Below are 27,489 nucleotides of genomic sequence, written 5' to 3'. Positions count from 1 at the left end.
GTTCATTATTTTTAATCTGATTGTTTAGCCCGTAACGTATAGGGTCACCGAAAAAGTTATTCATAAAAGATGACATTTATCTCAAAGTATGTTCAAGAAGCTGTTGCACAGTAATAATATAATTTTAACAAGTCGACATGAATAACGTCTGTAAAGTGGGTTCCATTCAGCGTCCTTAGGATCCAAAGTAATCATATAGGCTGTAAACAGTTTATGTGAAGAGACTGCCGTCATTCACTGATAGCTTCAATCTCTTACCACTCGAAGGTGTCGGTGTACCATAATTCTGAGAGTCATATGTTCAAAATGTAGATTAGAAACAACTAGTAGTTACACTATGTACTTGCAAAGACGTCAACATTTTATTTGGTGTCTTCTCATTGCATGTTAATGCATGTATTGAGAACAGAGCATACTGATGCCACTTGAAGACGAACTATGATGAACATTTTTTGAGAATCATGGTAAATCAGTACCAACATAATTTTTGGTGACTATTGAAAATGAAACAACTTCATAACTTTTCGATTTAGAAGAAAAGTCCTTCATAAGAACGATAAATTTAAAATCTGAGATGCAGGGAAAAGTTAAGATGAAATAAATCATAAGGAATACAATTAACCACTGATAATTGTTTCCAACACAAAGTTATGGTAGGAGTATTGAATATATTTGAAACTTTAAGCAGATATTCAACGTTTTACTAAAAGTTTCATCTCACTATAATATAACTAACCGGTTAGTCAACATGAAAGTCTAAATACTTGAAACCCGTGAATATTCTTACAAAGAGTCCATAGTTACTGTATTTGTTGAGAAATAAATAGTACACAGATTTCTGTACAAAATTGAATGAATAAGAAATCAAACATTTTACCAAATTTTAAAGGATTAATGTATAAATGAGGGTTAAGTTAAGGATCTGTAAACTGGGGGAAGGTTTTCTCTGGCGGTCGAATCGCAAACATATGAGAAACTACTGACATTCTTTCTTGTTCGAAGGATACCACTAAAGCATGAAGATCTTGGTAGAACAGTTGATCCAAACCATAAATCATTCCCATTAGGGACTCTAATTTCAAATATCGAAATCGGCTCTAAGAAAAAGCAAAGACAAATGAAATCGAGAAGCAAAAATGTTAAAACTACAAGTAAATAGGAGTTCAAGATATCACAGACATGGGGTCTCAATGAGAATATTGGTTTTCAGTAATTAAGATCATAAGACGGAGCTACTAATTTAAATATTAACCAAAAATACCCCTAAATGACCATTTGAGTCTTGTTAAGAATTAGTAAGAAGCATGCTAATCATCTTAAGTAAAGTTTACTTATAATTATACAGACGATATTAGTGTAATAGAATCGGGAGAAAATCACGTGTATCGAGTGTCCTAGCCGCCAACCAGAGTAGACAAAATACACTTTTCTAGCTAATTCACATATAAAACTGGTTATCTGTCCGAAGTTAATAAGTCTGCACCATATAAATCATCGCAGATACAGACCAAAGACAATGACGTTCGTTAATTGCTCTTGATACTGAAATTTATTGCTTAATACTCACAATGTTTACCAATATATACTGTAATCACGTTTAAAAAACAAATATTAGTCTACAAAATGTATTTCAAATAAATCCCTATGCATCTTAGCAACAGTTCGGGATTGTGTAAATCAGAGTAGAATGGCCAGAAATTTAGCATCCTATCAATTATAGTGCTTATTATAAAGAAATATACAGGTTTTATTAGTTGGTATGTTACGACAAAAAGATGCAAGAACGTTCAAATGAATCCAGGTGATGAAAAAAGTATCTATAAGCAGTATTTTCTACTGAGGAAAAAATGGGTCGATATTCTTCCACGAGATAGAAGTTTATATTAGATTATATCGTGTAGTAACTTGAATAAGAGGTTATACAGTGGTCTTGAGTAATGTTAGAGGTATGAGGGTGGTTATCACTTCCAGGTCGCCCACACCGCGGAAGGGTTCTTTTAGACCTTACCTTATGCCTGTTACTCCTAATGGAGCATAGGCTACCGACCAGCATTCTCCAACCCACTCTGTCCTGGGCCTTCTTTTCTAGTTCCATCCAATTCTTGTTCATTTTTCTCATGTCTATCTCCATTTCCCGGCGTAATGTGTTCTTTGGTCTTCCTCTTTTCCTTTGGCCTTGAGGATTCCATGTGAGGGCTTGTCTTGTAACGCAGTTGGGTGCTTCCCTCAATGTGTGTCCTATCCACTTCCAGCGCTTCTTCCTGATTTCTTCCTCCACTGGGATCTGGTTTGTTCTCTCCCACAGTACGTTGTTGCTAATAGTGTCCGGCCAATGGATCCGAAGTATTTTGCGTAGACAACTGTTAATCAACACCTGTATCTTCTGGATGATGGCTTTCGTAGTTCTCCAGGTTTCTACCCCATACAGTAGAACTGTCTTGACATTTGTATTGAAAATCCTGACCTTGGTGTTGGTTGACAGTTGTTTTGAGTTCCAGATGTTCTTCAGTTGCAGATATGCTGCTCTTGCTTTGCCGATTCGCGCCTTCACATCTGCATCAGGTCCATCGTGTTCATCAATGATGCTGCCCAAATATGTGAAAGTTTTTACATCTTTCAAATCTTCTCCGTCAACTGTGATTGGATTGGTGCATGCTGTGTTGTATCGGAGAATCTTGCTTTTCCCTTTGTGTATATTGAGACCTACTGCTGCTGAGGCTGCTGCTACACTGGTCGTTTTCTCCTGTATTTGTTGTTGCGTTTGGGATAGAAGAGCCGAATCATCTGCGAAGTCTAGATTGTCCAGCTGTACCCTAGCTGTCTACTGTATCTCATGATTCCACTCAAATGTTGACGTTTTCATGATGCAGTCGATCAACAGGAGAAAGAGAAAGGGTGAGAGTAGGCAACTTTGCCTAACACCGCTATTTACCTCGAACGAGTCTGTCAGTTGTCCTCCATGCACGATTTTGCAGTTTAATCCATCATAGGAATTCCGTGTGATATCGACAATCTTCTCAGGTACACCGTAGTGTCGAAGAAGCTTCCATAGTGTTGTCCTGTTCACTCGGTCAAATGCTTTCTCGTAGTCAATGAAGTTGATGTAGAGTGATGAATTCCATTCAATTGATTGTTCCACGATGATCCATAGTGTTGCGATCTGGTCTGTACATAATCGATCCTTACGGAATCCAGCCTGTTGGTCTCGAAGTTGGGCATCTACAGAGTCCTTCATTTTGTTTAACAGTACCTTGTTGAAGACTTGTCCTGATATTGAGAGAAGAGTGATGCCCCTGTAGTTATCACAGTTGCTGATATCGCCTTTCTTTAGTATTTTGACCAGAAGTCCTTCTTTCCAGTCTCTTGTTACTTGTTCCTCATCCCAAATCTTATTGAAGAGAATATGGAGTATCTTCACAGTTACTGCTACGTCTGCTTTCAGTGCCTCTGCTGGAATGTTGTCTGGTCCTTCTGCTTTGTCACTCTTGATTTGTCTGATGGCCATGCTGATTTCTTCCATTATTGGTAGGCCAACATCGATTGGGTGGTCGTCTGTGGATCCTGCTTCGATGTTGGGTGGGTTCAGTGGGGCTGATCGATTTAAGGGTTCTTTGAAGTGTTCTAACCACCTGTTTTGTTGTTCTTCAATGTTGATGATTATCTTGCCTTCCTTGCTTTTCACTGGTCGTTCTGGTTTACGGTGATTTCCAGACAGTTTCTTTGTTGTGTCATACAGTTGTTTCATGTTTCCTTCTCTTGCAGCCTTTTCTGCCGTCATTGCTAAATCTTTCACATATCTACGTTTGTCAGTTCTAATGCTCCTCTTCACTTGCTTGTTTATTTCCGTGTATTCAGCTTGTGTCTTAGCTTTTTCTGCTCTTGTTCGGCTGGTATTGGGTGCTGCCTTCTTGTCCCTCCTTTATTGAACCTTACCCAGTGTATCAACAGTGACCCATACCTTGTGATTGTGCTTCTTGTGGCCCAGGACCTCATGACATGTTGACTTGATTGCCTCTTTGATCTCCTTCCAGTTGCTCTCCATAGTAGTTCTTTCTCCATTGAGTAGATCATGAAAGGCCTGGAACGTATTGCCGAGGGCTATCTTGAATTTGTTGAGTTTTTCAGTATCTCGAAGAAGAGCCGTATTGAACTTTTGTGATATTGTCCGCCCCGTTGTCCAGTGCTTCGTGAGTTTTAGTTTGATCTTGGAGACCAGCAAGTGATGATCTGATGCTATATCAGTTCTTTTGTTTCTCACGTCCTCCTGAACTTTTTGTTGATGCAGATATGGTCGATTTGGTTCTGTGTAGTGTGGTCTGGTGAAGTCCATATGGCTTTGTGTATGTGTTTATGTGGTAATATAGTGCCGCCTAATACCAGTTTATTGAAGGCACATAGGTTTGCAAATCTCACCATTTTCGTTTGCTTCTCCTAGTCCATGATGTCTTCATATCCGATGTTGTCCATTCCAAACTTGACATTTAGGTCTCCCATCAAAATGATCAAGTTCTTTGTTGGGCACTTCTCGACAATTGACTGCAGCCTATCGTAGAATGGATCTTTAACGTCTTCATTGTAGTCGTTGGTGAGAGCATAACATTGGATGACGTTCATTGAAATTCCCTCTTTCTTTGTTTTGAAGGAGGTTTTGATTATTCTGGACCCGCGAGATTCCCATCCTATAAGTGCTTTTTGTGTTTGTTTGGACAGCATCGATGCAACTCCTTGTGTATATGGTGCACTTTCTTTTTTATATATAACAGAATCTCCCCTGAAGCTAGTCGTTGTTGTCCAACTTGCGTTCAATGTGTTTCACTGATCCCAAGAACCTCTAGGTTATATCTCCTCATTTCTGCAGCAATTCAAAAAACTCTCCCAGTCTCGCACATTGTACAAGCATTCCACGTACCTAAATAAATGGTTGCTCTGGTTGTCAGAGGGAACTCAGCTTTCATCATGAGACGTCATAACTCTTCTAAATGAAGACCTTCTGACTCCCAGGACAGGATTTGAATGGTTTGAATAGTTTTTTCTGGTTGGCGATTTTTCAGCGAGTTAGTGTTCTACGGGATGGGGTCGTTAACCCTATGCCCAACCCTCCTCCTTTATCCGGGCTTGGGGCCGGGAGTAATTCCAGAGGGACTCCAGGCGGAGTTGGCTCTTCTAGAGGTACCTGAAAAAGAAATTGGGTTAAAGATGGTCTTAGTGACCTGAGAGCGTGACCTCAGTGACCAGGGGACAACTGCTTGAGGTCGGTCATACACGACCTTTTAGTGGGTAGTTTAGTGGGTTTACTGCTTTTATTCTTACCGCTCTTCAACTGCCCTGTCTGGCATGATAGGACCTTGAGGAACAACTGTTCCAGCCAGTGTAGTTCGATCGGTTCATCACGATAGGCAAGCCCCGCCACCATGTCAAGATAGCAACAACGGTCGGGCTTGAATAAGAGGAGTTATGAGCAACAGTTTAAATGGAATTTTTATGTTCAGATGAAGGCCGATTGTGGTAATTAATTAACCTATGGGAAAGAGTCATAAAAAATTTTACAGTGATAACTGGTTAGACTATATTTAGATGTAAACATGTAAGCTTTTAAAGGAAATCTGTTAAGAACCATCACAAATCTTAACTTTTGAAGAAGTTTGACAATCTGACGCATGAAATCCATAACCAATTCTCACAATACATGATACTGATATATAAACATATTGACTATGAATTCATAACTGACTTCTTCTTTACATACAGTCGAAAAAGTAACAAACAAATAAGTGTTCAACGAATATGTAATACCTTAAATTATACTAAAACTAACAGGAGTTATAAATTAACCCGAATTACCATACACCGGACAGTATCAATCATTCCTTATCCTATATTATTCATAATCAAGAAAAATAAACGTAGGATTTCTTATGATGTATATCTTATTATAATTTACTAACCATAGATCTGGATAATAAGAATGTTCATATAATTTCTGGTTCTATAGAAGTTAATTGATAAGTCATTTCGTTTCACCTGGTGTAAAACAGTAAAGTATCATTCAGAACACTTGGGAGCTATTAGGTAGGTCAATAAATTAACACAACCAGTTATTATTGTAAAAAGTCACTCCCTCTTAGAAGTATACAAATTTAGAAACAATTGCTAGTTATCAATATTTTTAAGCATTGTCACGGAAAAATATCACAGAATATGTATTGTACATTATACTGCCAAAAAGAAAATATTGATTAAGAAACATGTAGCATTGTATTTCTAAGCTTAGACATTCCTGTTAGTGTCAATGTAAACTTGATTAACAGATGATAATAAAATGGACTTCAATTTTTGTATCCAAATGCACATAGACATATGCATATACTTGTCTATAAAGACATGGAGATGTACATAGATGTAAAACTGTGATATTCTGATTGCCCACTCGTTATTCCCAGTCACGTGCTGATTATTTGGTATATGCTAGAAAAATATTACCATAAAGAAATTCACACATACCAAAATCTGTCCAATCAGATTTGAAAGTATTCTGTTATTAAGGTTTTTACGAAAATCATTAATACTATTACAATTGTTGTTTGTGAACAGTTTTACAGGCAAGTGTTTATTCAACAAATTGAAAAAAGTAAAGAATTTGTGCATAAATTTTCACAAATTCGTGCCATGAAGTTAAACTGTATAAAATCGTTGTTTAACATTTAAGTATCATTCCAATTCTTCCGAATAAAGACTAGTCTACATTCATACAAATGTTAGGGAATTGACTTACAAACTTGGAGGTCTGATATTTAACAATGTATATTTGAGATTTTGTTGTTAACAATGTAATAAGGTGAATAAAAGAAAAATCAAAACTAATGTATGTAAAATAAACTTGATATTTACGGTCTACAAAGAAAGGTATTAAAAAAGTTATGTTTGACTATGAAAAGAAAGGAATGTGTACTACACGATTAACAGGTGATTATTTTAGTTACTCTATGTTAAAAAAGTTTCTATCCATTGTGATTGTCTCTATTTCGTTTTACTAAACCAATAAGACATTGAAATACAGAACATTCAAACAAGGTGTGTACATAGATTTTTTTCTTTCCTATCATTAATATTACTGCATTTACTACTGTTTGGAATGCTTGCTTTCAAGTTATAAACTTATTATATTAATTATAAGCAATGTCACTAGTAATATTTAAATATCGTTGAATTTAGAAGAAAGTAATGAAAAGCAAAACTTATAGAAATCTGTTACAAAAATGCAATTAGTACATTGAAGCAACATTCCAGGCACTGGAAAAACAATTCACAAGTCAAGATATATATATATATATATAGCCGAAAATGAGATTTGTCCGCAAGATAGGTTTAGGGGAGAAAAGTATTTAAATGAAATTCCTTATTTAATTTAACCTATTGGATAATTTTTACATCGACTGTATCTATGCATTTTATTATAAATTATGAGAAACTAATCATTTGGTTTAAAATATATAATACAATTAATTATAGTTGAAGAATAAGTTACAAGTGGGTTTTCAATTATGATACCATTTATATAATAGTTAGCAGTTAGGAATTTTCATACTTGAGAGTTATCACATAATAATTCTGATGCAATACACCTATCCACTTAATATGGGTAGATTTTTTTTGCTTATGTAGGCTGAAAGTAGGTTGTTGTCAAAACAACTGAGTCAGCAGAAAATCATAAATAACACGAAATTCCTTTACTGTATATCATTAGATGAAAATGATGACCAGAATAAATGTATAACGATTCTAATAAATTTAAGTTAGAGTATCAACTTACTATAAAGTATTGTTCTTGTTCTGAGTTAGCATTTTTATATGCACCCACTTCACTGTGACAAGCTGTAAGATAGATAAAAGTATTTAAGTGAAAAATTAGTAAACTGACCATAAGTCGAAAATTGAATCAACCATTATCTACATATTTAAGTGAATATGGAAAACACTGATTCTAAAAAAATATAGTTTCGATTAAACATTGTGTCCACGGTCACTTTATTATAGGACATACATAAATGGTTCATCTATTTTCATTTTAATCGCGTCTTTACAAAACTTCCTTTAGTGTGATAAGTTATCGCAAATGTATTCTGGTCTTTCAATAAGTTAATTATAATTATCTACTTAAAGGAAATTCATTTATATTCAGTAGTTAAACTAAATAGTACTCTATGATAAATAACAGGTTGAAGAAAACGTAGGACAGGTATCCAACTCAGGTAATAGATGAAGGGTTGCACAAGATCATGAATCGACTGAAATTAGACATTGACATCGTTGGATGCGTTCCGTGCGAGACCGAAGGTCCCGGGCCCGAGGCCCACGTGCGGGATCATGGATGCGCACTGCTGAGGAGTCCATACTAAGATGAAACGGCTGTTCAGTTATTCTAGGTTTTCAATGGTGGTCAGGTTTAGGTTGACTTGTGAATTCAACCTCGAAAATACGAAAATCTCTGCAAATTCCCAAAATTGATAAGTGGTACTTTATGATAAATAACAGGTTGAAAGGATTGTTGCTTATCAAATAGTTTTTTTACAAAAAAGTGGAACATACAATAAGATTTTTAAAAAATTGATTTACTTTAAGACTAACACTTGAATATGTGAAAACAACACTATGACTAGTCTATGGAAAATTTTTTAAAAATGCATTCATTCCAAGTTCCTGTTAGAATATACCGGGTGAGAGTAAGGAAAAACAATGAAAGATCAATTGACCATTAACCAAAATGCTGAAATCCGTTTCTAAATTCTTAGAAGGAACAAAAATATTTTAACAATTTGTGAAGAGAAAAGTTTTATATCAATAAAAATAAACATACCAAGCAAATTATGCCGTAGGGATAATTGTAGTTTACGTAGATCGGTAAAAAAACTTTTACGTTCTACTTCAGGATCTTTTAAAGGAGCATTAATCCAGAGGTTGGGATGATGACGTTGACAGTGAGGAATAAGCAAACTAAAAAATACGCAGCAAAAACATATTGAAAACTTATGAGTGTGATTTAAAGCAGAAGAAAAGACAAAGTGGCCTTTATTCAAAGATTAGACTATGATACTGAATTATCTCTCACTTGAATTTTTCCTCAAAGTAACACTACATTACGTATGAAAACATCTGATATAAAGAAATAAAGGAAAATAGAATGAAAATATGGAAATCAAAATTCATCAATTTAAGCTTTTACTACATGATAAATAATTTAATTAACACTTTATATATTTTACTTAGTTAATGGTACAAAGTGATGAAAGTAGTAGTAGTAGTAGTAGTAGTAGTAGTAGTAGTTTTCTTTCTGGATTCGTTGTCTACGTTTCATATACATTAGGAGAGTATCATATTATGAAAAGGTAAATGTTCAGAAATTTATCATTACAGTTCCTGTAAATTGTGATGATAGAAAAACACCGTATAGCATAGTTAAAGTTCACCCGATATTTAGAGATGTTTACAAAAAAATTAATCAGTATTCGCCAATGTCTTAATATGAAGCTGGTATTCTAAGGAAACTGGAGGATAAGCAGATATAATTTGTAATACCCTGTACCAAAAAGTATTTAGTGTTAAGTGGATCGTGGTGGAACTGTGATGAGAGAAGATAGCACAAACGGGATCTTGACGAAAATTAATCGAACAACCGCTAGCAAAGGCTTGATTTCCATAAGGGCACAACAGATTTTCAACTTATTAGACATCAAACAATTTATACATGTTTTTAATATCATTTTTATTCATAATCTATTTCACACTATTATAAACTTTTTTGATATTCCTTTTAATTATCAAAATATTGTGTCACTTGTCAACAAAAATAAAACAAAAGTAATCAGACATTTATTCATACATTGATTACAAACAAATATTGTCTATACTATGGAATAGAAACTAGACAAATTATTTTTTCCCTGTGTATGTGTAGATATAGCACACAACCAGAAACAATGTAGAGATTATGATTAACAGAATTTACTGACAATAACTATGAGCTTTACATAAAGCAATTCGCCAAGGTTAACCAAATGTATCAGTATGGGGTTGTGGAGAGTATTAAGTTTTTGATTGAGATCATAAACCGGTTGATGTTAGACTACCATTGGAAACCTGGAAGCACTAGCTGGCCGTTTTGTCTTATTGTAGGACTCCTCCGAAGTCCACATCCACGAGTCACGCCGTGAGCAGTGGAGCTAATCCGTGTCGGGTAGAGACAGATATCTCCCTAGGTACGATGGAAGATGGTCGCGCAATTTCGTGGATTGGTTGAGGTTAGACATTAACACCGTTGGATGCTGGCTCAGTGGTCCAGAGATTAAGCGTTCGCGCGCGAGACCGAAGGTCCTAGGTTTGGACCCCGCGAGCGGGACCGTGGATGCAAACTGCTGAGTCCCATACTAGGACGAAACGGACGTCCAGTACTTCCAGGTTTTCAGCGGTGGTCTAGCATCAATCGGTTCATGATCTCAGTAAAATCGATGTATTTTGTATAAGGTTTTGCATTATTGTATTTGACTACTTTTGTTGGTTTTTTTCATTTTGATGCACTGTTTTAGCTTTTACGTTCCAAATAAAATAAAAGATATTTTATTTCTATTAGTTCGTTCTTGAGAAACACTTTATATATGATTTCCAAAACAGACTCATATAGTATTAAGGTACAAGAAGTGGATTGATAGTTAGCAACTTTTATTGGTGTGATTTAACAGTATGGATTTACTGAAGTTATACTAATGAAGTAGGGAATTGCGAAGTTCATAAGCGCTACCAAACGATTGATTCAAAAGAGAAAAGTAACATAATATGGTTCTAAGCAACTTCAAAGAGGTGGTTATTTCATGAGAGATTATTTATTCAGTTGACCATTTTGCCATCAGACGACCAAATACAGATCCAGGTAATGTTTTAACTTGTATTGAGACAGCAGTCTTCCACCCAATGTACTAGAAAACTCCATTTGACCTTAATTAGTTAATACTCAAATCTGAAAATGTATTAGTAGACTAGATATTCGAGAAAAAATTTACACTGCAACTAATTCAATGCTTCACTGAGATAAAAAAACTTTCAGTATATGTTAACAATTTGTCATGGATCTCACGTCTAAAAACCTTTTACTGGTATGATAAGATAGTTCGGTATTTGTTTCAATACCTAATGCTAAAGGAGTCAAATATTGGTCGAAAGAGAAATATTTTTCGAATAATTAAATTTCTCTTCTATACAAATTATTAAGAACGTTGTGCCCTTTTAGCATCAACATCAGAACAATGGATTTCCCTGCATTGCAAGACTAAACATAAAGTGTATATAATCATGAGACTGAAAGTAGTTTAAGAGATTAAATAAATTGAAAGAAATGATGGGCAAATAAGACAAATTCTAGGAGATATTATCGCCCAATGTAAACGATAAGTATGAGTATTTCATATATATGGAGACTAGAAATAAATTCCTCAATATCGAGGATTAATTGAATTTAGATATATGCACCGTTGGATGTCAGGTCAGTGGTCTAAAGGTAAAGCTCTCAAAGCGAAACCTAAAAGTCCTGTGTTCAGTCCCCGGTAGGGATAATTACTACTGAGAAGTCCCATACTAGGACTAAACAACTGTCCAGTGTTTTTTAATTTTCAATGGTTGTCTGACTGGGAACAACCAGTGATATAAACTATAAAATTTTAGTAACCTTTATAAGGCCCCTGTAATCAAAAGTCCCCAAACTTGATACACTCGTATATATCCGTTTGATAAGAACAATGCTTAACATCACACAGCATAAATTTGTAGATATGTAGTTGTCTGTTTACTGGACATTAAAAAAGCCACTACAAAGGATAGATTTTTATATACTAATCCAGGAATAAACAAATAAAAGTAGAATATAGTAATGTATTAATTATTAATTATAAGAATGGTAAATTTTTCATTATTTACTTTTGATAGTAAACACCTGATTGACTTGAATCAACACGTTCCCATCCCAGTGGTACATACGGTCCAATAAGTGGATGATTCCATGTGGATCGTCTGGTTGAATCACATGTATAATATGATCGACCAAGACCTGATCGTCTTTCAGACCATCCATTCGGTAAAATTAAACGACTATTGTTGTCCATTTCAATTAATGACTAGAAGTATTTTTTCAATGAAAGAAATCACTCAAATAAAGTTAGAAAACATATTTTATGATAAACTAAAACAAGCATAAGCATCTATTTCTGATTAATAAAACAGTTAGATAAAGTGATTAACAGAAACTGAACAAAAACTATATTGAAAAAAGCACACAGATTTACTCAAAGTATTTAAAAATTTACATGTGAAACTTACTGAAATTTTTGAATAGAAATTAGAATGATCCATTAAAGCTAATCCCGGTTCAACGGGTAATTCTGGAGCTAAATCAAAACTTGACTTAGTATATCTCATTCCTATTCTACTTTGATTATGATAAGCGGCTAAATCATTGGCACTAAACGAATTAGTCATTGAGCGTAAAGCCGGTGACTGTAAAACGTTACCATTATTATTATTGTGATGAAAGAAGCTTTGTGCATCATTTGTTTGATCTGACAGTATAAATACCTGGTTACTTGGATTAACTGCATAATAATGCTCACAACGATTGCTATTTTGTTTAAATCTATCAAGTTCTGAAGCTGCTCCACGTTCAGATGTATGACTTGATAAATTATCTGTTTCAGACGAATATGTAAATCCCGCATTTGCACTACCAGAACGAGGCATACAATTTGCAAATCGTCCATAAGTCGGACGTTGAAAATAAGCATTCCAATTGTAGTTTTCTGTAAGATAAAAAATTAAATGAGTTAATACATTTATCCGATGTATACATGCATCACATGGAGGTTATAAAATTCTTAGTTATATATCTCAAAATAAAGGAAATATAATGTCTTGAATCAAAAACAAGCATATGGAGAAAAATTCTGGATTTCGCATGTTTTTGAAAAAATTATACCAATTGATGTAAGCAAAATCAGATTGTATAACGTGACAAATGTTTAATAATGAACATGTAAGATGTTATAATAGCTACAAGTGTATGTATGAATTTTGTAACCACTCCATTTCGTATTCATAATATCAACTTTATTAAACAATAAATAATTCTAGGTGAAGGAAAAGTGTTGTAGTGTCCTATTGTTATAATACTCGCAACGTTTTACTTCAAATTGGATTTTTTTCCTTGTCTATATCATCCAGACTATGCTTTTATTTAATATTAACAATATCGTTGAGTATTCATGCAAACTCACGAGAATAAAGGCCGTTATGTATATCCTAGATTTCTTTTTTGGCAAAATAAAGTTTTAATCACACTAAGATGGAAAAAGCAGATGAGAACATATAACTTATGGATCTTTTAATCAACCTAAAAGCAATAAATCGTCCAAATATTTCGGATTCTTCTAATTTCTAAGGAAATAGAAATGTCATAATCTAGATAAGCATTTAGTGAAATATAAATTAATCTTATTTACTAGCATACACATTGAAAAAAAGTGTTTGTTTACTCATTTACAAAGTACGAATTCATGTACTCGAGTTCAAATCACATATATTGTGTTGGGGCTAGCGATTGATACTTTCCGACTACTTAAATGCAAAGTTGGTGGAGCAGGATTCAGTTCTGTCATATATAACTCAAATTTAAGTAATCTAAGTATTAAATCGTATCTTTAGACGTCTAGTCAGAATTGGTCACAATGGCACAGAAGCATTTACTCTTTAATTTACTCTAGATATCGAGTTCCTGTATTTCATTATACACATCTTTTCATTCGTGCTTCCTGAACTATATTACGAGTGATTACTCTTTTTTATTATCATCGCTATTACATTACTTTAACTCCGTTATTCATTCTGTTAATTTCATATTTTCTTGCTAATATAATGCAATGATTTAAAGTAACGAAGCCATGTGCCAGACTATACGTCGATTATAACCGACAGATCTCCACTTATCGATAAATATAGACAGCATCTATACTGAAAATATAAAGGAATGAAGTATGAATTTCAAATTTATGGATATGTTTAACCTCAAAACTCAGGCAGTAAATAAACATACAAAAACTAGTACGCATTACTGATCTTTGGAAAGCATGACATTAAACAGAAAACTCTCCAACCTATATCAGTTTGCTTAATTTTCTTAAAATAACACGAGAATTTTTTTTAGCAAACTGACACCTGCCGTAATTTCAAGTTAGACTAATATTCACTGATTTGACAGCATATAACTGCACACATGAAAATAAATATATTTTTTTGAAAATACCACGAAAAGTACATCAGATTAGGTATGTGTTCACATAAAACTTAAATTTACCTAATGTGAAAATATCTAGAAAAAAGAAGTCGTATTATGAATGCTTCAAGTGTACGAAACTCGACACATTCAACTACTTGTATTCGCATACACACATTCATACGGAAGAAAGAATGGTAAGAAAAATAAACGAAATGTTAAATGCCACCAACAATGAATTTTCAAACAAAAGGGCATCTCTGCCAATATATCATCTGGTATTCATTAAATTTAACACTGAAGTGTATAGAGAAAAATACACAAAGTGAAAAAGATGAAATACATACAAATTATAATTATATCACAAGTGAATAATTAGCTTTCTCACTATAGAACAAAGGATTCTTTAGATGGAAGTTACAAAATAAAACAATATTTTATAATCGCTCTTATTTCTTTAAGTGAATGAATTCGGGAAAATGTTGGGAAAAAGTAAGCTGATTAATCCAAACTGTTTTTTCCTGTTACATGTTCCGCCTGATTTATAAAAAGCAATCGTATTTTTTGGCTCGGTGAATGACAATATTACTTAGTTCCTTTTAATGATAAATATACAGGAATATGGTTGGTAATGAAATTATGTTGGGGAGTATGAACTGATTTCTTATTGTATAGCGTGTGTGTTAAGATTCCTGTGTTAACGATTTATCTAAATTTGTATAGTTAAGATGTAGTTGTATTAGAGGTATCTTAAAATATAGATTTTTAAGGTAACTTTTTAACTGACATACAAAAGATAACCGTCAAAGGATTCTATTATATTAATTAGCATATTAACTTCAACTAGCAGCTTAGTTTAGGAGGATGTATGAAAACACTTCCATTCTACTTTTCCCTTATTTAACTATGTTGAGATAATAAAACAGGTACTATTATTCTTAACTAGAAAAACTTGTAGCGCACACATTTATTGTAGCAAATACATACGATGCTTTGAAACAACTCTTTGCTCGTTTCTTTTAATATGATAAATAACTTTCTGTCACTAATATACTGTTCAAAATAATCTTAGATTTCATGTGTGCATGGTATTATCTTCATGGTTTAGAACTTCTAGTAATGCTGCAAAACACTATACATCTCGGATAGTCATTGAAGAACGAAATTCTTAGATCGTTCATAATTACGGATGGAAAGCTTACGATAGTGGGTTTTACTGTGAAACGGTGAAACTAAAAACATAGTTGGGAGAACAATTTTATTCTAATATGTGAGAGTGACAAATTAAATCAACCCGCTTGTCAGTATTACGCATATTATTGAGGGTCTCAACAATAAAATGAGTCGACAAATATAGACAATGGGACAACTATCGATAAAAAAATTTATTGACTAATTTTCTCTGTTTATTGTATATATTTTTATTACTAATCAGTTCTTTTTACTGTCTCAACTTACATCCGTTCTTTTTGACGTAATACTAAGGTTCTCTCAAATTACACTTGTATCCTAGAGTGGTGTCCACATTTCCTTCAACCATTATTTTAGTAGTTAGGTACATCGTAACCAAGGTGAGCAAAATTCCTTGAACTAAGCACGTTGTATCATCCTAAAACAAAATACTTTTTTAATTCTACTAACTTATCAAGAGACATTTTGTTTTACTGGAAGTACTCTAGAATCACGTGATAGACATTGTCGTAAATCATGTCCAATGACACTTCCAAGCCGAAGGAATAATGTTTAGCTCGGTAAACTGATACTCAGATAGACTTAAAAACATGATTTAGTGTAGTCGGAGGCAAGAAACACAATAAAATGGGATACCTTCGATAGAAATTCACAAATAAACATCAACATACCTAGGTTATTGTTGTTACTATAAGAAAATGGATCCCAGCGAACAGCGTTCATGCAAGGAAACCAAGGATAACCAGGTGGAGGTGAATACACACCTGATGGTCTATAAGCTGCATAAGAATTTGTTGGGATTCTATCCGAATAGGTGTAGTTTATATTAGCAAATCGTTTGATTCCATCAGGATTTGCACATGAGCATAGACCACCTGCTGCTGTTGCTTGTAGTGGGTTTTCTGTAGTCTGTGGATCATAGGAGACGAAATGGCAACTTTCAGTCAAAGGGGATGTACAATTGCCTTCGTATACGTGTCCATGGCTTGGATCCATGCAGCAAAAATGCCCCGATGGAGAATAGTTTGGAGGAGAATTCATCTGTGTGTTGTAAAAGTAGATAATATACAATAGATTTTCTAACATTTTGCATTAAAATTATATATATATATATATATATATATATATATATATATATATATATGCAAGTCATTGAGTTGGAACCAGTAATAAAACATTAAGCCATATCTTGATTTTAGAATTATGTGAACTATGATTATTAAAACCACCTTTCTTAACCTACTGATCAGCATTTCGTTATGATATGGGAAACATTTCATGTAACAAATAGTGAAGAATTTAAGCTGCGTGAATGACTTGGAAACTATATGATCAAAGAGTAAATTTCAACAAATTGGTTGATTCTACGATTTTCTCCTTAAAAAGCTAATATCAATATATCAATCATTGAGAAACTTCCAGCATTAATTTAGCCTTCTTCATCATTGTTCTAAATAGACAATGAACAAGAATAAGGTTAGGACTTCAAAGTCAGGTGGTTGGTACTTAAACACTCAACCAATGCACTAAAACCTTATCGGTGGAACTTTCTATTAAAAGTCAATCTGCTTTATAGTGTGACTATCATCCTATGTAGTAGGTGGGTGACTAGTGTAATATGTCTTGTAACCGTACAACTCGTCTATGACTCACAGGTTTGCATACCATGCCCCAGTAATTGTGTAGAGTTTATAAATTCTATTTGGTTGTTTACCTATAAATCATAAGCATTGGAAATTTGTTATTTACCCATTCTTTCTGTAGTTTATAATTTGCTTCTTTGTACTGATACCATTATATTCCCGTTGACTTTCTGTTGCATTTTTTGCAGAGTCTAGCACTTTAAACTAGTATGATTTTTTGGTTCCCACATTATTGTGTATGTTTTTCAAAAACATTTACAGACACCTATTTATTAATAGTAGATATCTATAAAATAAACGATTTTATACAGTTTGATGTTGGGTTTTCACTAGTACTAGTTAAAGCATAAACAAAACCCAATACTTTTAAGAAACTAATCACAACAATCTAGATAACTCGAATGTAAAACTTACAACAAAGTTATCGAAACATATTAGTTTCTAGATTACTGTGATGAATATCAACGTATTACTCGTAAACTGATTTTACTGAAATGTTTTTTTCTCAATAAACAGAGGCTCATAACAACAAAAATGATCTTATAACAGAAATAAGGAAAAATAAACAACGGAAATTGTTAAGCTAAAACCAGAACACAGCAGATGATCAACATAAATTTCAAACAAATACCCGTTGCATAATAAATAAACCAGATACAGGGTATGTCAGGTTATTTGCTATAACAAAGGCTTGTTTCACAGCTCATACACATACAGACCTAATGAAAGGTACCAGTTAACATCAACACACAACATCGAGAACGAGTACTTACTGTGGAACTGATTACCTTGCAGAATCTAACAAAATCAATATCAGGAATGTTTTGACTGGTGAATTCGATAACACAATAAAACAATGAATCCAAAAGAACGAATACTAGATAATTATTTAGGTAAAAAAATGAATATTAGTTTAAAACAGAAACTATTATAGTGAATTCCTCACATGCTGTGTAGATATGGTTTTCATACCACAAAATCATCATAATGATCCATTATATTTCAACATTAGTAACAATATTAAAATCTTTGTTTATTAACATATTGAATATCAACAATATTAAGGAAATTTTAAATACAGTCTAAGACTAATAGTGTGTAAATTCAATATAATGACTTACCACATAAGATAAAGGCGTGACTAAACGATTCATGCGTTGTGAAAAAACTGTATGATCAAGACCGAATTGTTGTTGTTGTTTCAGGTGTGGATAATAGTAATGGTGATAGGGAAATTGTGAATATGATGGATGCCTTTGTGGAAACATGTGAGAAGAAATGTACCACTGATACCAATTCGGTGGCCAAGAAGTTGCTTGTCCCTGTTGAAGATCGGGAGCATATATGTTATTTGACTCTGTGCAGTAATTCATATGATTAGTATTACCATCTGCGTTTCCAGTATGAGAAGAGGTTGAGTGATTTATGAGGGGAACAGATACGTATCCACTGTTATGTGAATGTGTGACCAAACCAGGTTGGTTAGATGTTGAAGTACAAGATTCACTAGTCATTGTTAGTTTTTCATCTAAATTCCACTCTGTTTGTCCTGAATAATCTTGGGGATAAAATTAAAAAAATTAAGTTATGTTAGATTGGTAACAGATACGATATTTAAGATAAGTATAGTCAGTGGTCAATTTGTCGACCGATAGTAAACAATACAGAGCACAATTCATATGTCGTAAAATCCGTTGTAGTCGGTTAGCTAGCCTAAGGTAGTACTTCTAAAAGAAACATTTTCACCCATTTTTCTTAAATTATACGATTTAAGTTTTAAATCAATGTTAATTCCCATTACATGTTGGCAACTGAGTTTGGATATACTTTGGGTATTAGCAGTGTCCCACAAGTAGCACAGAATTAAATCTTAGTTTGGCTTTTCGAACCCATCGTTGAATAGCCTTTTATAGTATAACCAATCAACTTCATACAAAAATGACAACTACGTCTTAAATTGGTTGTATCGTCATTTTCTTGATTCATTTCCTTAACTTCTAATTTCTATTAGTTGCCTCAGAATAATATCTAATGCAATATGTTATTCATCAGTCTTATTCGTGTAAGATGGTTTTTCAGTATCATGGATTAACTGAAGTTAGACTTGCACACCACTGGATCCCAGCCCAGTGGCCCACGGGTTAAGCTTTAGCGCGCGAGACTGGAAGTCTTAGGTTTGATGCTTGGATGCAGAGTTGTGGGTGTATACCATCAAGGAGTTTCATACTATGATGAAACAGACATCTAATGTTTTAGGGTTTTAGGTAGTTGCCTAACTTAGGTCAGTTCGTAATCTCAATAAAATTAAACAGTTTCAACAACCCTATTCATTCATGTTTATTGATGTGATCTCTAATTTTTATTAATAGTTGAGTTACTGCGGCATTTTTGTGAAGTACTTTCAGAAGTTATAACAGTTAATTTCCGAATACTTTTTAAGTAAACATTTTTAAGCCATTATTTGGTGTTAAATGTCCTCTTCTGATTTTGTTTTAATAAAACACCACCACTGTCCAGACTATTTTTGTTCAATAACAAAAGTATGGATAACTTAAGCTATTAATGATCGCATAAAGTCCATATTATGATTCCAACGGTTTCACGTCTTTATATATAGAATTGATTATTTCTGATGCCGTGAAAACCTCATAGGGGATGTTAACAAACAGAATATAAATGTACCCAAGCATATTTTTACTGACAAAAGCTGAACACTATGCGTTTCCTGATTTTGTTAACATGCTATAACCCAAAAGCACCAGGAGAGAAGCCACAAACAGATTTACCTGGTAAACCGTAGGACTTGTAAATCAAAAACAAGAGGAGTAAACAGGTAGTCGAATCTTACCAGACTGCAAGTTCGTATACACTGGACAGGAAACTTCGTTTAAATTACTGGGGTGTTGCGAAACGAGTGTTGTAGAAGAGCGATTGACGGTTTCTTCAGCCTTGTTGATGGTAATAATACCTGTTTGAGTAGTTCCTAAATTCATTGGAATGGAACTGTGTGATTTTTGTTTAGTTAACATGTGTGAATTGTGGTCAGATGAATTTCCCGACAATGCTGAGAGGGAATGTCCTGAACTCGTTTGTATTGTTTTCACACATGACTCAGGTTTTAACTGAACATCCGAACTGTTTGTGAAAGCGTTGTTAGTTGGGTGGTCTGGGCCAAATTTACTATCCAAATACCGCTCAAAATGCTGGAAACCTATGGGTAGACGCTGGTGCATTAAATCAGCATTTGAATGGCTACCGTCTTCGGATATTCCGGAACTCAATCGGCTACCTCGAGATTCTGACGTCGTCTCAAAGCGATTGTTTCTCACAGCACTGCTACTACGACTGCTTGATAATGATCTAGCTATATATGGTGACTCCGTACACATACTCTGATCATCTCTGTTTGACACCGCACATGTTTCATTTCGTTCAGTTTTACCATGCTTTCGTGGTTTATCTAGTTCAGTCATTTTAGATCCATCTTGTCCCAGTGAAACATTTGTGTATGCAGAAGAAGTGCGTAACACCAGCAAATCTCTGACAGCTTTAAGAAGATACTGCAACTAAAAAAACATTTTATCAAGCATATTGATTCCTAGGTCTCGAACAGGTAAAAAAAATGTGAAACGTTTTGTCCATATAAGTTTTTCTAATGTAAAAAACAAATTAATGCCCAATTTACTTACAGTTCAATCAATTAGGCCCAGAAAATCCCGTTTTTATAAACAATTTGAAGTCAAAAATCTAAATCGTAACAATGAGTTATCCATTGGTCATATTAAAAGTGGAAATAGTGCCAAATGTAGTTAGTTCTACGAATTAATAAATTAGAAAATCTATTTGACATAATGATTCGTCGTCACTCAATCAAATGGCAGGAAAGACAAAACAGAATAAATGTAAAGGTCAAAATAGAAAATTCATCCTTAAAGCATAAAGATGTCAAAACTCAGATATCCCTCCTCAGATATTCACCTAAGAAACCATTCAGTAAAGGATAATTAAGACAACTGAATGTTCAGCGAAATATTTACATTCACCGAAACAAGGGTTTGTGTTTTAGGGATGAGATAATGATCACTTGTGTTATATTCGTATAAGAAATACACAATAAACATTCTACAAGAGCATATCAAGAAAGATTATCGAAACTTGGCAACTACTAACAAACCGTATGTTCCTCCTTTAGTTTCCGCTTTTAGTTAAACGTCCTTTCTACAATAAAGATGGTCATTCTGGTAACCATTCATATAGATTTTTGCTCGGGTATTTAGAAAAATTATGGATTCTTTTCATACTCTTCCGTGTTCATCATTAATTATTCATTCAAATCTCCTTAGTCATAGCCGCCAATACTTTCGGAAACAACAACTAGCAGGTGTCAACACATCTGACAACTAAGGGAAAATCCCTCAATTACATTTGCATCCACATTAATTCTTCCTTTGGAAACAAACCACTTAAATAACCGCATGCTCTCAATCTCCTCAAACTTAATTATAAAATAAGTGTGGAGATATTAACTGGTTCCGGGTTAGAAGTTAAGTTTTGAAGGTGATAAACACTGATTCTAGATACTGACAAACTTTTAAAGTAATTCACTTCACCCCTGAAAAGATAGTCTTCGCAACGAGAAATAGGAAACCTCCAAGAACTTTCATCAAAGAACCTTTCAACACTAGTGGAGCAAAGAATTAGGATTTCTGAACTCAAAAATAATATATAGGAAATTGACAAAGAATAAAGACCAAGTTGGTACATTTTTGGTTAACTCGAGTTATTTTCTATCTTTGTATGCTCCTTATCTTCTAGTACAAAGACAAGTAGTAGCGGGGCTTAATGCTCTGGAGGCTTTTAGTAAATCAGGTTGCTGTTCCTTAGCTTAAGCATCACTATGAACGAGATTCTTTGTGCTTATGTTTACCGGGAATTAAAAAACGTATGAAACGTTACTATGATTCTGAATTTCTTACTTTCAATATTTAAAGATTCATCATCATTGTGGAAAGTGGTAAAAACAAAATACACAAACATGCTACATAAGAAATTTTAGATGTTTTAGCGATTGAAACAATTATTACGCCGCTCTATCTATAAACATAGTGATTTCAGGGAACGAGCAGTAATAAGAATAAAACATCTAGTGATCAGTGCTGCTCAATACCTTACGGCACTACAATACTTGAAATTTAATTTACAACATCCATCGGTTGAAACAACACACTTTTGAGCCAAACCTTTTTATTTGTTTTGAAACAATGGGAAAACTTTAACAGATTAAGACACTCGAATCAATATCACATTCATTTACTTAGTTACTGCATTTTAAACTAAAGTGATAATATACTGCAAAAATCACATTGCATTCAATTTGAACGCTAACCTCATCGAAATTAAATTGCTGAAGCACATTGCTTTCTGCGTAAGTTTGGCTCGGGCGTTCATCTGAATAAGAACTAATGTGTTGTCTATTTAGAGGCGTACCAGAGTTTCCGTTGTAATAAACCTGTTGTGAATCATTATTTTCAAACGTCGGTTGATTTTGAAAGAGGTTCCCAGCCATTGACGGTGACTCAACACCTTTTACTCGAGGTTCGCAAACTGGATTTAAGGAAGCACTTCTATTGGGGCGCATCCGATTTTGTGTACTATGATAAGGGTATGGTTTTGAGTCTAATAATCCAAAACAAGAAAAATATTGAGGGTTTAAAAACTTCACTTACTCACAAACATTTAGAAAGAAGAGGCACATGTTATTTATCACTACCTATAAAAAAGAATTTAGTAAGAACTCTACCAAGGCATAGTAATTTATATAGTCGCACAGTCATATGAACATTAGCCACAGTGATTATAAAAACTCTATCTACCTGTTTTATATAAAACAAAACCGGGGATAAAACTACTAATTAAATTCCGTTACAACAGTCAATTTATTCAAGACAACTTTATAATAAGGAGTACTTTTTTCCAGTTAGCCTCGTAAGCCAAATAAATTCTCTTGGATACTTATTTTATTTATGATGATAACATTTTTCACATTATCAAAAAATACTCAAGCCTAAATTTATGTAGTTGATGAATGCAATACAGTGAAAGCATAGGCTTAGTTACACAATTTAACTGGAAAACTAGACTAAAAAATAATAGTTCATTAAAGGAGAGAAGTGCGTTCCTAATATCTAAATGATAAACTTGTGTTAATACTCAAAAATTGCAGCTTGCTACGAAGCATATAGAAAGTGGGGAAAAAATAGTGTCCCTATTTAAGTACTAAATTGTACTGTCTTTGAGTTTGAAGTAGTGATGTACTGATATAAGGCTTCTTGGAAAATTCGAAAACCAACTTAAAATGAAAAGACAGTTTATTGATGAGTTATGTAAATCGATTGGTGAAACGTTAACAAACTGTCCAGAATTTCGCATGTAAAAAAGGGAAAATCATTAAAAACTTGTGGTTTTTTCACCCGAGAACAGTAATGGAAAGTTCCAAGTAAAAACTGGAAGGAACACCTAAAACATTCGGACTAAATTACAGAGAGTAGTTAATTCTTTATTATATTCTTGAGAAAAATAAATAATCTTAATCTGGCCTGGTTTCATTTAAGGAATATTTATATTTTGAGCATACCCATAGACGTCACATTCCTCAAAGCATTTTCAATGCGTTGCTCCAAAAACTGTAATAAATCTGTAGAGCACATTTTCTTCTCAGTCTCACCAGATTTTGGAGAAACTGAGGGATTCACACAACCAGACGTTGTTTCGCAATAACCATGCGCCAAACCCGTACAAGGACTACTTGCCATCATTCTCTGCTCATCTGCTACCAAGTCTGACAAGTAATGTTCCAAAGCGTTTTGCGTGAACTGTGAACCCGGCATTCGAGCATCTGGTAATCCAGCTATATTTGAAAAACCTAATAAAATATAGTAAGGTATTTAAATAAAAAGAATAGAACGAGTTAGTAAAACTGGTTAGGTATAAGCGACATACCCAGCTGGCCACAAACCGTGGTTAGTGTGATGACCGATAGGTTTAATTTATAGCTTCGGTCGAGGGAAAGTCAAAAATAGACCGTGTTTTCTGCCTTCAGGAAACATGGTCAGTCTCAACATACTTTCAGTAAATTAGTTTGAATGCAAAGCACAATTATAATGGCGGCATAATAGATATACTTTTAAAAATGTTTAAATCGGGAGCAAGCTCAAGAAGTGACAGGCTTTGCCTGGTCATTGTTGTTGGATATTTGATACTTCGCCAAAGCATATGAAGTAATATTCTCAGTTTACATGTGACAAAAAGAGACTAAAAAGATACAAATTTTTCATAAGTATTTTGTTTTATAATCATTGAGCATTAAAGCGCATTATTATTTTCTGACAACTGTCTGTGAAACTACGGAGTAATAAACTTTTAAAATGTTCTAATGTTGTAACTTAGTTCAATGACGATACCAGTTGGCGAAGAAACTTACAAAATGCTTTTTACCGTGGAAGAAATTCAAAGGTTTGTGATTTAAGCAAGGAAGCAATTACCAGGCAGCATCACGAGCGATCGCTAAATAGGTATATTCTTATTGAACTGTTAAATCATCTTCTAAGAACAAAATGGGTTGGTTGGTAGAGTTGCAAATATTTATTTACAAAAGAATCACAATTAGCAACAAAAACGTTCTTCCCATGGAGTTTGAATTTTTATCATAGTCATATGTTTCTGATTATGTATAAACATCCTATTACACCAAAATAATAGTTATGACCGTCGAACCTAATCCCGGTGACAAATATTCTACATGTTTTATTAGTTAAAGAGTTCAATCCGCAACAGATTGGATATAACTCATTTGTATATACTTACCAACATTCCATGAGGCGTGCCTCGGTTGAAGACCATAGAGTTGTATTATGGGTTTTCTCTTAATTTCACTCGTATCTTCTTTTTCCTGACTGCCAGAGTACGAAATATGTCGTTCTGTGGACTGGAATGATGAGTCGTTGCCGATACGCATAGGTGAAACAGCCGGTCCATTATCCAAGAGATTTATCCGACCTATTCTATTGCATAACTGTTCATCTCCTAGCGGGTAAGTCTCCTGATCATCTGAGAATCTCTTACAACACTGCTGAAAGTTAGCACCTCCAGGTGAGTTCTTCGTAACATTCAGTAAATTTGGTGGCTGAGTATTGGACGATCGATCACGTGAATGTTCTCTTGTTGAAGCAATCCTGTCCTCTGTCTCATAAGAATAACCTGATACATTGCATGGACTAGGTAACAATCTTTGACTAAAATCTTTCCCATTCAAAAACGACGCCATTTCAGAGACTGTATGAAATGATTCTTCACTTCCAGAAAATGAACTAGATGAAGCCACTCTTCCACTCACAGAAAAACTATCAAATGACCTGGTGAGACCCTGTTCATTAACCTGTGGAGAACATGGAGTGGCTATTATCACACCTGTGGGTTTAGACTGAAGTGCGGACACACTTCCTGATGATGACGATTTCACTACTTCTTTCATATATCGTTTGGTACGTTGTATATCTTGTGGCTTAACAGGAATATTTGATTTCTGAGGCCTCACCTTTCCTCCTGAAGACATGGTTGGTCCACTAGATATCAAAGATTGGTGTGGTGTTGACGATTTCGGAGTTACATACTGAGGTTTGGCGACATGAATGTTCGGACATTTATGATTCACTGGTAAGTAATCAGAGCTATTAGCGAAGTCCGATCGGGGTTGCATGGTTGAAGACTTTGCGGCATTCGAAGGCCATACAGGAGATGAGACATCAGGATTATTAACTCCCGAACTTTCTGGCTTGACTTTATTCATTTGGATTGTGACATCATTCCTACCTTCACTCGTATTGCGTACAAACAAACGAGGGTATGGTTCATCTGTACACTTTTTTGTGTATTTCCCAGTCACATTACTAAGACCAGGTAATTGTTCTAATTTCCGCTGCATCCGACCAACAAACGTAACGATGATAGCATACAAGATACGAATTATGCGCGCCTGGTAAGTCCAAAGACTTGCATTGGTCAAACAGGCCGATACGCATTCCAAAATTAAATATCTTTTACATATTAGGAATGAAAATGTACACACATTTTTCTGTCGCAACGTTGTTTTGGATGTTAACAAACAGTACAACGTAATGTCGTGAGAATTGTAGATACGCATATGATCAGGTCGGGCTCAACAATTGTAGCTTGGAGTCGATTCGCGGTTGACTATGATCACCACTACAAGAAGTTTGCGTACCAGATATCAGAACGCGATTGGTGTAATGGAAACAATTATCATTATAACCGGTTGTACCAGGGATTGTTTTACCGTACTTATTTGTTTAACTGTACCAAAAGACATACTTTCTTCCATTAATTGTGACCTTGCACGGATCCGGTTACGCTCAGTAATCACACTTGTAACCTGGCACGATCTTGGTATTCTTCGGACACCACGAGATCACCAAAAAATACATCTCGAATACAGCCAGCATCTGCCTTCTGATATTTGGCTTGTAGTGACTCACTTTTATCACGAGAATACGATTGGTTTATTGAAAACAATTACTATTATAGCCAATTGTACCAGTGACTGTTTTAATGTGCTTTTGTTTAACTGTGCTAAAAAGCATCCATTATTCTTACACTTTGATTGTGACGTCGCGCGAATTCGGTTACGTCCTGTAACCAAGCTTGTATCCTTGCACGATCTCGGTATCCTTTCAATACCACGAAATCGCCAGCAAATATATCTCGACTTGGTCCATTAACTGCCTTCTGATATTTGGCTTCCGAGGGGTTTTTTGCAGTCATTTGGCACGTGTTTCTTGGTAGCGGTGTTCATAGTTAATCTCGACGCCACGCTACAGGCTCACGGGATATCTTATCGGTTAACTGGCACGTGGTTTTCCTGTAGTGGTGATCATAATCAATCGCGACTCGACGCCACACTACAGAATAATTGCGTTTTGACGCATTAGATTAAAGAACTCCAAAAAATCTACAGTTCACAACAATTGAAAATGTTTTATATAGATATGGCATGATAATAGAGAACTTCCAGCACGGCTTCAACTCACCTTTATAACAACTATTCGTTCTGGAGTGAATTCGATAACCTAATACAAAGGATTTACTGAGCACTTATTTATGTTGTGATAACCATGGTAACGGTTGAATGGGAACGTGAAACCAGCAGAACTAACTGGTTTAAACTTATCACTCGTCATGTTCTGTATTGTGCATTATGTAACATCATTTAGCACTATAGTCTCGGTTATTCAGGCAGTTGTTTGCAAGACAACAGCTTTATTAGCATTTATTTCC

The 27,489-nt window shown here is 34.4% G+C and overlaps 1 protein-coding gene across 1 annotated transcript; it reads right to left on the bottom strand.

Annotated features, from left to right (window-relative positions):
- Positions 1–90: 90 nt before the first annotated feature.
- On the bottom strand, positions 91–26,169 carry SAV1 (Salvador 1). The gene is made up of 11 exons (XM_051215022.1): positions 25,003–26,169; positions 23,774–24,061; positions 22,526–22,815; positions 19,988–20,705; positions 18,261–18,697; positions 16,168–16,537; positions 12,361–12,836; positions 11,962–12,158; positions 8,855–8,991; positions 7,811–7,872; positions 91–1,097 (listed from the first exon to the last, which is right to left on the bottom strand). Exons 1-11 carry the CDS (start codon positions 25,748–25,750, stop codon positions 915–917), a joined length of 3,906 nt encoding a protein of 1,301 aa, XP_051073635.1. The 5' UTR covers positions 25,751–26,169; the 3' UTR covers positions 91–914.
- Between the last annotated feature and the right edge of the window lie 1,320 nt (positions 26,170–27,489).

Source organism: Schistosoma haematobium, chromosome 1 (assembly GCF_000699445.3).
Source record: "Schistosoma haematobium chromosome 1, whole genome shotgun sequence".
Taxonomy (NCBI): domain Eukaryota; kingdom Metazoa; phylum Platyhelminthes; class Trematoda; order Strigeidida; family Schistosomatidae; genus Schistosoma; species Schistosoma haematobium.
The sequence above is the reverse complement of the archived record's forward strand: the minus strand, read 5'-3'. Positions and strand labels throughout refer to the sequence as shown.